Source organism: Hydra vulgaris, chromosome 15 (assembly GCF_038396675.1).
Source record: "Hydra vulgaris chromosome 15, alternate assembly HydraT2T_AEP".
Lineage (NCBI taxonomy): Eukaryota > Metazoa > Cnidaria > Hydrozoa > Anthoathecata > Hydridae > Hydra > Hydra vulgaris.
In genome coordinates, this window is record NC_088934.1 from 38,289,961 (window position 1) to 38,303,452 (window position 13,492).

A 13,492-nucleotide genomic window follows, 5' to 3' on the forward strand; every position below is an offset into this window, starting at 1 on the left:
ACCCTTTACATTAAGTAGTTTGAGGAAACAGTTTGGCATGCCTTTTTACAATAAGCAGTCATGTCTTCATCCCTGTGCCACACTCTGATGACTCCTTCAGTTATCTGCTGCTTTGTTGTTGGTTTTAACCGGTTGAGTTAACTCTTGATTATGTTCCACAAATTGCCAGGCCAATCGAGAACACGCACCTTGTTGTCAGCTAAAAACTTCATGACAGATTTTGCCTTTTGGTAATGGGTACCATCCTGCATAAAGATGCCATTTTTTCTAGGGTACCACATCTTTATTTGTGGTAGCAAGCTCTCCTGAAACACATTCTTGTACTGGTCCTGCCTCATTGTTTTCTTCACAACATAGATATGACTGCAGCCATGTACTGACATAACACTCCAGACCATCACAGACGTTGGATGTTTGACATGTTGAACCACACAGTCTGGATGAAACTCCTCTTCTGCTCTCCTCACATAGATTGATCTATCATCCACCACATAAAAAGTACTTTTATCACTAAATGCTACCTTTTCCCAGTCTTCCTCCGTCCAGTTGCGATGTTGCTTTGCCCATTCATACCGCTTCTTCATCATTCCTTCGGTTAACTTTTGCTTCTTTCTTGGTCTTCTTGCCACATATCCACTGTTGAGAAGACGTCTTTGTATTTATCTATCAATCAATTTTACTCCAGCTCACTTAAATGGTTTGGCAAACTGCTTTTCTGTTACTTCTGACTGCTTGTAGTAACGCTCAATTGTCTTGTGGTGTTGTCTTTCTTGGTCTTGCACAATCACTCCTTCTTGTAGAAAATGGTGATGTGTCCTTAGTGATTTCTTCTTCACTCTGCTGACCGCAGACAGGGAAACACCAACTTTCTCTGCAATTGCTGCTTGCATGTAGTTCATATCCTTAAGATATACTTCAATACGTGCCAACTTCTTTGGAGAACATCATTTCTTTTACCCATTTACAGTGACAACCTTTAAAAACAAAAAATTACATTATGATTACACATATAAGTGGGTGCATTACATGATTTTGAGTGATATTAAAATATGAAAAATTTATTAAGTAAATTCTTAGTTAATATACATGTAAATACCAATAGTAACTTGTGAATTCTTGGCCACATTAACAAAATTAACCTTTTTCTTCAATTTTTCTCAAAATTTTCTCAAATAAATATGAAAACCATAGCAACAATTAAAACCAACAAAAACTTGTCACTGCAGCTTTGCAGCGGTAATAATAATTGTATTCCAAGGATAGTTTCTCAACATACTTGTCAAAGTATGTTGAGAAACTATCCTTGGAAAAAGTTTCTTTAATAAAAGTAGTTACTGTATTTAATGCCTGAAATTGTTTCTTTTATATTGCCCAATATCTAATTTTAAAACGAATTGCTAGAGATAATGAACATAAGGATTGCTCTATTTGAAAAAAAAGTATTTAAAAACTTAAAAAAAAGTTTTAAATAGGCTTTAAGAGTTTTGTTAAAAAAGTTCAGTAAATTATCACTAGAATGAATAAACATAGAAATGATGCTCCAAAATCTTGTGGGCACTAGTCCACAAGATTTTGGAGCATCGTTTCATTTTTTTACATGAAAAATTGTTAAAAACATATTATTATTATTTTTTTTTTTTTATATACAAATAAATAGCAATTAGTTTACTTGCTTTCCTGTTTTTGATAAAAACAGTAAAGTTTAGCAAAGACATTTGAAAAATAAATTTAAAAATTGTCGGAGATTATAAAGTATTTCCTTAATATACTGACTAAAAAAAGTTGCAAAAAATTTGTATATCAAAAAAAAGTTTTTTTTCGTTATATTCTTATCTACTGTTTTCCTTGACTTGTATCAATTTTGGTAGTGGAAAATAACAAACCCCCTAAAAATAAGAAAACAAAAACAGTAATATATTTAGGTATATTATTTTTTTGACAACAATTTTCTTTTTTTAATATTCAATTTTTTTAGTGAATTCTTAAAATGCTTATTATATAAAAATGTGGTCAAGTTTAAAAAAATTACTGTGAGCGTGGACAAACAAGCCGTGCGACCGCACACGCATCCAAGGGAAGGCTAGATATATATATATATAATATATTATATATATAGTGAGAGAGACGGTTTTATTTTATCATTTTTGTTCACTTTAACTAAAATTATCCTGAAAGAAATTTGTAAAAACTTTTTCTATAATATGATTTATAATGTAATTCAAAGATTGAGGAGGCATTACTAATATAGTATTTATTTGCTTAGAGGCGAGTCGGTGGAATGGCAAATATAAAGGTAGCAAAACTACATTTAGTTGATCTTGCTGGATCAGAGAGACAGAAAGATACTAATACTCAAGATTTACGTCTTAAGGTTTATTATGATTATCTTGTATAGGTCTTGTATATTTGTTTTTTTAAGGGCATTGCTTTAGTCATGTCTTTTGTTTAGCATAGTTATGTATGTATGTATATATATGTATATATATATATATATATATATATATATATATATATATATATATATATATATATATATATATGTGTATATATATATATATATATATATATGTGTATATATATATATATATATATATATATATATATATATATATATATATATATATATATATATACATACATACATACATACATACATACATACATACATACATACATATATAACAAGGTGATGCTCCAAATAATATATTTAAAAAATGTCTTCTCACATCCTTTATATGTGCTCTATATCTTAAAATATAGTAAAATAATATTAAACTAAAAATGTCAGCTTTTAAAAAATATTTTTAGGGGTGCCACATGGCCTATGAAGATTTGATTGGTCCTTAATTAAAAAAAAAGCAAAATTATATTAAAATTTCTTGAAAAGTCTTGGATTTTATTGCACAAAAACTATCATTTATTATCATTTTAAAAATAGTTTTTTAATGGTTTTTTAAATAATTTTTTTTTGTATTAAATTTAGAAAATAATAAAATATGATTACCATTTATAAAACTTTTATAAAATTCTTTTGAATACCAGATTGACATACTTTTAAAAAACTTTTTTTTTATGAGGGACCAATAGAATCTACCGTGGGACTTCTGAGAATATTTTTTTAAAAGCTAACTTCTTGTTCAGTTTTATTTTACCTTATTAGGCGCATACAAATGTGTGATGAGACATGTTTAAAAAATGCTGTTTTAAGTACCACCCTAATATATATGGGGCTCTATGAAAAGATTGTGGTGACTCTGGTCATCCATATCTTCTTTGAGCCCCTGTCTGTTTATATAAATATATATATATATATATTTTTTCTTTTTTTTTATGGAAATAATCTTTTTATATTATTGTATGAACAGCAAAATATATGAAAAAAAAAATGTACACACATTACAACTTTATCAAACAAAAATTTTGGTTTTAAATTCTTTAAAAAAACTTTTTTTTAAAGAAAAATTGTATATTATATCAAAGAGAGTTGTATAAGGATAAGTTTAAATTCCATAAACAGATGTTTTAACTTATTTTCATTTTTAAAAATAAGTTTAAAGTTAAGATTTGGCAGGACATTTTTTATGTTTTCTTGTATTTAACTCTAGTTTATTAATGCACAATTATGAAGAAATTTTTTTTTCCCTTTAACCTTTAAAAGTCTTTAACCTTTAACGTTGTTTAAAAAAAGATTAAGAACTTATTACATTTTGAGATACTTCTATGTTGGTTCCTAAATTTCCTCTTCATAGTCAAAGCATCCAGAGAATTGTTAAAGAAATTTTACTAGCTTGAAACATTGTTAGCAAACTTGAGAGATAAGATCATTTTTTAAGAGCAACAAGATATCACAGAGATATTTTACATATAAGTCAGTCAAGACCTCTTTGATATTTTTATCTAAATAATAAATTTTACTAAACACTATTAACTTTAAATGAGGCGCTTTTCTCTAACTGTCCTCACCCATCATATAACTAGAGTAAGATTTAAATGACAGATCTTTGGATACAAAGCCAACATTCTACCCAGATTGTCCACAGCTGCTTTTTTATTTATTTTATAAACACTGAACAACTAAAATACTATTATGAGTAACATAAATTAAAGCTTGATATAAAACTTGTGGACTACCAAGTGTTATTTTTTACTAAAATGTTATCAGCGCTCAAAATAATGCAAAATAATATATATATATATATATATATATATATATATATATATATATATATATATATATACATATTTTTAAAATCACAATATTTAATAAAAAGGTTTAATAATCTTTATTCAAGTTTTTTTATTTTAATCAATCAGTTTTGAATGGTCAAAATTGGCCAACCAATCAATTTTGATTGGAAACCTTTAAACAATTTTTTGAACTATAATTTTTTTAACTTATACTTGCAAATTACCAACTTGCTTTTTCGTATTCATTAAATAAAATTTTGTAAATGATTTTTAATCTTTTAACCTAATGTTATGGTTGACAACTTAATACTCTAATACAAATAGGTTTTGACTTTTGACTGTTTTTGGATCTATAGTCTGTAGTTTTATAGTCTGTAGTTTTATAGTCTGTAATTGGATCAAATGAGTCACATAAGTTTTGTTTCATGCTGGAGCAAAGAGTAAATACATCATTTGTAGCATTAAAAATATTTCCTTCTTTAATACTTAGCAAGAATGACAGTTAAATAAAAATAATAATAAAGTTAAACAGGTTTTCTCATCCCCTCATCGTCTCATCTTTTCATCTTCTCATTTTCTCGTCTTCTTATTTTCTTATCTCCTCATTTTTTCATCTCATCTTCTCATCTCCTTATCTCATCTTCTTAACTCCTTATCTTTTACCTCCTCACCTTCTTATTAAAAATATAGAAATTAATTCTGTATCCATACGACTGTAACACATATACAAAGTTTAGATTTTTTTTTTTGCCTTAGTTTGTTTTTGCCTAGTATTGTTAACTTGAGAAGTTTTCTTCATCATTTTATTTATTGACATTAACAGTAAAATAATATTTTTATCTAATATGATGTGATAAAAGTTGAAATTAATATTCATTAGGAAGCTGGGAGCATTAACAAATCTCTATCTGCACTTGGTAATGTAATAATGGCTCTTGTTGATATAACACATGGTAAAACTAGACATGTTCATTACAGAGATTCCAAATTAACTTTTATGCTTCGTGTAAGTTAAATTTTTCAAAAGTATTTTGAAACTTTTATGATTTATTATGTTAATAAAATTGTGAAATTTTTTTAATGATTTTTTTAAAATAATTTTTATTTTTAAAAGTATTATTTTAGTTATAAATTTTATTTTTTGTTGCAAAATCAAAAAATAAAATTTATTTTCAAAAGTATTTTGAAACTTTTATGATTTATTATGTTAATAAAATTGTGAAATTTTTTTAATGATTTTTTTAAAATAATTTTTATTTTTAAAAGTATTATTTTAGTTATAAATTTTATTTTTTGTTGCAAAATCAAAATAAGTGTTGCTCAAACTAATAAGTTAAAAGTTGAGTCATTTTAATTATGGAACAGCTTTACTTGGTATAATAATTTTGTTAAAACTTTGACAAAGATGATTAAACATTAAATTTGAATCTTGTAATATTAAAATAATTTGAAAATTTAAATCTGAATTTAGATTATTATAAATATTATTAAGAAAGTTTGTTTGTTAGGATTCATTAGGAGGAAATGCTAAAACTTACATCATTGCTAATATTCATCCATCTTCCAGGTATGAAACAGTATATTCAATATTAGTTTTTTGTTTTTATTTTATTGCTGAAATTTTATATTTTTGTTAGGTACTTTGGTGAAACTTTGTCTACATTAAATTTTGCTTGTGGTGCCAAAATGATAAAAAACAAAGCGATTGTCAATGAAGATGTGACAGGAAATGTGATGGAGCTTCAAGCTGAAATTCGAAAGTTAAAAGAAATGTTATCCCAATCTAGATGTATGGGAATCTTTATTTTTAATTTTTTTGAGTTTTATTTCTAATTATTAAATTTCGTTGACAAAAAAGGTTCTTTTTTTTTTTTTGAAAAAAAAAACTTAAAAATAATCACCCAAACTTTTATGAAAGTTTTACTAAAAACACTAGAAATTTTTTAGTATAATTTTATGAAAGTTTTACTTAAAACACTAGAAATTTTAATAAAGAAAATTTATAACTTTTTGGTATAATAGTCCATAAAAACATGAAGTTTGCATTTAATTTTGTTTTTTGTAAAGGTGTCATATTTCTGCAAATAAAACAACAAAAGAAAACAGATGAAAAAGTCAATATAATTTAACTTAATGTAATATTTCCATGTGTGGTTTTGGGGTATCAAAAACTTAGTTTTATATTGAAAGTGCTTTTTTTCTATTAACAGTCAAGTGAAATATTAATTAAATTTTTATAAATAAACTTTAATCATGTAATCTGCTTTAATACATGTAATCTACTCTATTTGTTTTTGAGACAGTATTAAAGTATTTTTGTATGTCATAACTAACTACTTTGAATTCATTAAATTCTTGTGGAGCAAAAAGCTAAGACTAGGAACATTATCTATGACATTGACAAGAATCAGGTAATTTAAGTAATGTATCCTTCTAACCGCTAGCATCCTCACCACTTTCATCCTCAAAAATTTTATGCTGAGTGAATTAATGCTGACTGAAGCAACTAAAAGCTGTTTTGCTTCTTTCCATTCAATTTTTGTACCACCTTTTAAGTCTCATACTACTTCAAATTGAATGCTCTTTTCATTCAGCTTTTGAATTAGCTTTTGTCCTGTTCATGTCATTGAATTTTAACAATGTTTATTTAGATTGCATTTTTTTTTTTATTTAAATTAAATATTAATGAGTTACTTCCACAAGTATTGCAGCTTTTGCGGCCCAAGTATTTGCAGACTTTGATTGTTTTGTGGCCTATTCATTCTAAATAAGTCCTAAGAGCATCATATATCTTTATTTTTTAATAAAGAGTTTAAATCAGTAAATGTGTTGTCTTTCATGCCGCAATACTCATGATGGAGGTTTTTGTTGAGATCTAAAAGTGTCACACCAGTAGGGTTAAAAACATATGGAGATTTTTTTTTAATGTAAAAACCGTAAGGCATTGAAATTGAAATGTGAACAATGCTCATCAGAAATCAGCACTACTGGCTGTGCCACTTTTTTTTCAATAAGTTATTTGCCAAATTCTTTGCATAAAAAGTTAATATGTTTTTTTCCTCCATGAGAAAAGCACAATACTGTCTTTCAAATATTTTCCTACCATTAATTATTTCTATCAAGTTTACTGTTTATTGTTTTGCAATCTTTGATGGATGGGAATCGTTTTATTTCAATTACGGCATACCCTCTTACATTGTTTTCTTTACACCATGGAACAGCAATTTCAGGTTGTTGTTTTTTTTTTTCAGTATAGGTTTTTTATTTATAAGGGCTGCAACCTTAGAACTTGGATTTAGTAACTTCATTTGCAAACATCTTTTGAACTATTTTTATTAAGATTCATGGTTATTTATTTGTCTATTCAAGTTCAATCCCCACCACATCCCTGGTAGTGTTGCTCTCAAATTGTTTCTTTGCGCAGTGACCTCATTCGTCAAGATCCTTGTTTCAGAGTTAAAAGAGTTGAGATAGGGTTCTAACCACAATAAAGTAGCCTCCTTGACTGTAGTGGCCCTCTCTGCCTTGGGAAGGTGACAAAAATTAAAAAAGTAATGGAATTAAAAACATCATTATAAAAAATAGAACTAAAATAATTCAATTCAATCCAAAAGCTTCAAACATATCTCTATAATCAAATAGCTAATACTAATCTCCTCTACTGCTTGAATTTTTATAGTATCTATATATTATATATCTATCATATATTCTATATACCTTGTACAGTTTTTGGGATCCCATCCATGTGGTCTTTCTAGTGCTTTAGGTACTTCCATAAAGTAAGTCTCCAATCAAAATACTATATGAGATAAACAATCTCGTATATATATAATCTTCAAGTAATAAAATACAAATGCAAAAATACTTCTAAACCCCTGGTTTAGAAGTATTTTTCTAAAATTAAAAAAAAAAATGAAATCCTTTATTTTGTGCAAAATGTAACCAAAAAAATAAGATTTTTTGCACCTGGCTGCCTTTAATTGAAACAATCAGTTTTAAATAAAAATTGTGGAATAGAAATAGTAAAATTTGTTGATTGTGTTTTTTTACTTTTTTTTTTTTTAAATAAAAATAATAATAATGAAGAGCTCAGGAACTGTATTTCCATAATGTTTTTTCCAAATTAGCTTGAGATCATCAGATTAATAACTATTAGTAATTGATAGTAATTTTGAAAGAAAACAATTCTGTTGCTGTAAAGTAGGCAAAAAATTAACCAAGAATTAGTAAAACTTGTTTTATTGCATTTAATGTGTTATGACATTTTTTCATTTAATGTTTTATATCAAACATTATTTAAAGAAAGTTTTTATAGATTTCAATGAGAATAAAAAACAACACAATAGTATAGAATAGAGTTGATAGAAATAATGATTTTTTCAAAATAAAATTGAATTTTGTTTATTTAGATTGCATTTTTTTTAATTTAAATTAAATATTAAGTTTTTGAAATGTAAACTTAATTTTAATCACAAAAATTTTGAAATATAAACTTTGTTTTAATCACTTACAGTTAATTTAAAAAGGAAAACTAATTTATGTAAAACAATATTTAATTTAGTAAATTTAAGTGAATCATAATCAGATTCGAAACATTTTTAAATTTTAATGTTGACTTATAAAAAATTAAAATTTCAGATTGACAGTGAGTTAATTATAGTTTAATTACAATTTGTCAAAGACTCAATCCAATAAATCCAATAAATCCAATTTGCCTGTTTTCTCAATTTCTAGTCACTTTTTAATGTTTGAATGTTTAAGACAAAATGGTGAAAATTTTCTTTTCATTCAGATTTCTCAGTTAAATATTAACCAAGAAATGAGCTGGGGTCATTGCCTGGTGTATTTTTTAATTTAACTGCTTCTTAGCACCTTGGCCAAAATTAGGTGTTAAATCTTTCTGAAGATTTTTCCAGATCATTACTATTTCACCTGTCATTGTCCAACTGTCCCTCTGCATTAGGTCTAATCATATTGCAATTGGTTTGAGCATTTGTAATAATTCTTCAGCAATTCTCTTTATTCCAAGGTTATTTTTTTAACTATATTTATCTATTATTTTTCTCTTTTCTTCACAAATTGTTAATAGTTTGGCAGTGTTTTAGATAGGGTTAAGGGTAATAAGTCATTATGTTTCATCTGACATATTTAAACTTGTATTAACTATGTATATTATAACTTGTAATCAATCAAGCTTTGTATGTTGCAACAGCCAAACAGTTCATGTTTAACAACATGAACTAACTGATCCTTGTTATTTAAAATTGCTAAGTTTGGTCTGAATTTCTACATTGGGTTTCAAAAATAACGAAGTTATATAAATATTTCAAATATATATATATATATATATATATATATATATATATATATATATATATATATATATATATATATATATATATATATATATATATATATATATATATATATATTTGACATATATATATATATATTTGACATATATATATATATATTTGACATATATATATATATATATATATATATATATATATATATATATATATATATATATATGTCACAAAAATAAATTTCTATTAAGCAACCACAAACCTGAAGATTATATACATTCGCTTGTAACAATAGTTTTTCTGTATAGTTTTTTATGTATAGTTTTACATAACTAGTTCCATTTGTATATAATTATTTTAATGAAAAAATTTATTTATTTTATTCACCTGATGATTGCAATAGCATGAAACTTAAAGTTGTGAAAATCGTGTAGTTTTATTTTCTACATATAAATTACATTACATATATTCTCTACAGATATATTATCTTTCTTGATAGTATATGGACTTCAAAACAGCATCACTACCCTTAAATTTCATCTCCAATTTCGATCATTTTTTGGAAATCTTTTCTCTTAAGTTCTGTTGCAAATAGCTGAAAGTGGGCTAATATAGCAATCTACAAAAAAGGTCAAAAATCTCTGAAAACTACCACCTAATCTCAGTTACATATGTTCTATGACAACTTATGGAAAGACTTATTGAAGATCTTTCTGATCTGCAGCAATTACAAATCAATATCAATAGGGTAGATGAGTTGGCTAATGTTTAGTCAATGAGTTTTAATCTAAACAAATTCAAGTACATATTTTTCGACAAGCACACACACACCAATGAGATGATTTTTATGATTTTTGTATAAGCTTAACCATGACTGACAAAACAGGTTTCACTCATATTCTTATGGAGTCCAACTCTGAGTGTGACCTTAGTGTTTTGTTCACAATCCTTTTCTGTGGAATGAACCAAAAGCTGTTTCATACTTATATGCCATACTTGGTATTCTAAAATGCAGGTTCAATACACTGCTCTTTCATGAGAACTTTTTTGGAGTATTGTTCAACAATACTCCAAAAAAGTTCTTAAAGCTGTTCCAATTTGAGCCACAAAATTTGTCTCTTTAAACCAAGAAAGCTAATGAATGCTACACCGCTATTTGTATCTGATCACTTGCAAATTGATAGTGCTAGATTGATATTATTCAATAATATTTACTTTATAATAAAAGATTTACCATGGCATAAATTAAGTGTTACAGAATGAGTTACTATTACTGGTTCCAGTAAAAAGCATTTTTATGTAACCCTGTAGCAGCCAATTGAAGTGTTTTACTTACTGATTTCATTAAAATTAACAAAAATGATGACTAGAATCTGTGAATGTAAACAACTCCAAAAAAAAGTATTAGCTAAGTTAATTTTCTGTCTTATTAAGATCTATTAAGCAGGGATCGGTGATTTTCCCTGCTTCACAGACTATTTCCGTTGTAAATTAAAAGTAAATCCTAATAATCTTCTAGAATCCTATTGTATAGATTCTCTATAATCTATATTTCTATATACTTTTTGAAAAAATGATGAAGTAGAGAAAAGCTTGTGGACAATCAGTTATTTATTAAAATGATATTGATAGAAGAATAACTCTTCCTATTATATGTCTTGTGTTAAAACAGAAAGTATGAAAAAGTATGATAATAGTTTATTATTAAAGGTTTAAAAAGTAAGTGAAAGTAGTTTATATATATTTATTTACTGTTGATCATTCTAGACTAAGTATGCAAATCCGTTTGTGTGTGCGTATATATATATATATATATATACACATGTGTATATATATATATATACACATGTGTGTATATATATATATATACACATGTGTATATATATATATATATACACACACACATATATATATATATATATATATATATATATATATATATATATATATATATATATATATATATATATATATATATATATATATATATATTTAAAGAAAATGTTACTGCATCTTATTAACATATATTTTAGTACATGTGTTTTAAGATTTATTATCTAAAAACTTTTTTACAGCTTATGGACCAAGTGTGACAAGTTTATCAGTTTGCAATGTTGGTAAGAGACATACTTAGCAATATTTTTATGCAGTATGCTTAGATTAAATATACTTATTTAGAGTTTATGTTTTGGTCACATACTATTAACAGTAAGATACCTATACAAAATGGGTCTATTTATAGTATTGGCAGATTTAAATTTTTTATATCAAAAACATGAAAGTTAAAGTAAACATAAAATACTGTATATGAGTTTTAAATGAAGTAAATATGAATTAATAAAAGAAGAAATCGAGAAAAATAGGTAGAAAGAAAATCATATATAATAGTTTTAAATTCTTTATGCATTAAGTCAATGCATTAAAAAAAGATTTATGTTATATAATAATAAAATTTTTCAATCTCTACCATTTCTTAAAACTAGACATCTTTGCAGAATAAAGTATTTCAGTCTGGGTTAATGATTAAGTATTTTGGCTCATCCAAAACAAATTAATCAAAAGTATATCATTGGGGGCAGTATAAATCCACGTAACTAGCATTGGATAATACAGTGTATCTGACAAATGTAGCCAATTTATATTGAGCATATAAATTAATAACTTTAACAGCCAATATCTATTGTTGACATTACTTGTAACATGAATAAAGCTCTCTTTGCCAAAATGAGCCCAAAATTTGATGAAATAAAAAAAATATAAAGTTTTAACCTTCTCCTGAAAATTATATGTAGTGCAGTCACACGACCTCTACCTGTATTAGATTCGCGGATTTGTACTATCCCCCACAATATATCATTTTTCAGTTTTGTTCATGTTTTAATTGAATTTACAATTTTAAGTTTCAAGTTTGATCACAGTAAAAAATTTAAAAAAAGTTTTGAGTTTGGAACACCCCTGGTAGTTTTATTTTATTAAATTTTATTGCTATGTATTTTAACCTGGTATATTTTTCTAATATACCATGGTTTAAATACATAGCAATAAAATTAACCAATCAAATTTAAAAAAATAATAATCAAATAAATTTATAAAAAAATCAGTGGAAAAGTAAGGTGATATTATTTGATTAGGATTTATACTGATACATATACTGATATTATTTATACTGATATATATGATTTATACTGATACATATACTGATATTATTTCATTAGGATTACATAGTAACACAACTGAAATAATCAAAATTAAGTTATATCAAATTATAGTGTGTTACAGAATAATAATGTAGATCTGTCGGAATAAAAAATGACAGAGCTATAGGTATGAATTATAATTGATTTTACATTTGCTAATGAACTACTGTCAATGTTTAGTTTTTATAAGTATTTAAACTCAATCATTATAAACAAAGTATTTTAAACTCAGATGAATATGTTTATAAACTGTAGTTACAACACTAATGTAAATACTACAGTAACAATGATCAAAGTTGTATAAAAAGTACTATATAGTAAAACATTTACTATAGTTTATAAAAATATTTTTAAAAAATTATATAGAAAGCAAACTTAATCTTAAAGGTGTATGTCATATCAGAATAAAATACCATTGTATATTTAAAAATTATAAAGTATACTGGCACTTGAGCATACATATCTTTTCATTTTGTCTTTAATGATTTTCAAATAATTAAATAACAATAACTGTCATAATAAAAACTGACATTTAAAAAAAATTCTTACTTTAAATAAATATGAAATTTATAATAAGCTTTGCATCTTTCATCACCAGCAATATTTTTTTGTCATCCTAAACGCACTTAAAAGCATCAAAACATTTAATTTAGAATTGATAATTAAGGTTTGTGTTTTGATAATTAAGGTTCATGTTTTGATAATTAAGGTTCGTGTTTTGATAATTAAGGTTCATGTTTTGATAATTAAGGTTTGTGTTTTGATTCCAAATATCAAATAATAGCAAATAACAAATCA

At 25.5% G+C, this 13,492-nt stretch overlaps 1 protein-coding gene across 4 annotated transcripts in view; it reads left to right on the forward strand.

Moving 5' to 3' along the window:
• LOC100208547 (kinesin-like protein KIF15) overlaps positions 1-13,492 on the forward strand; it is a 91,579-nt gene that overhangs the window by 44,749 nt on the left and 33,338 nt on the right. For all 4 annotated transcript variants that reach the window (XM_065819170.1, XM_065819172.1, XM_065819169.1 and 1 more), the window contains exons 10-14: positions 2,264-2,371; positions 5,069-5,194; positions 5,697-5,755; positions 5,826-5,977; positions 11,573-11,614. In XM_065819170.1, coding sequence (XP_065675242.1) covers positions 2,264-2,371; positions 5,069-5,194; positions 5,697-5,755; positions 5,826-5,977; positions 11,573-11,614 — 487 coding nt within the window. The remainder of the gene's footprint in view (positions 1-2,263; positions 2,372-5,068; positions 5,195-5,696; positions 5,756-5,825; positions 5,978-11,572; positions 11,615-13,492) is intronic.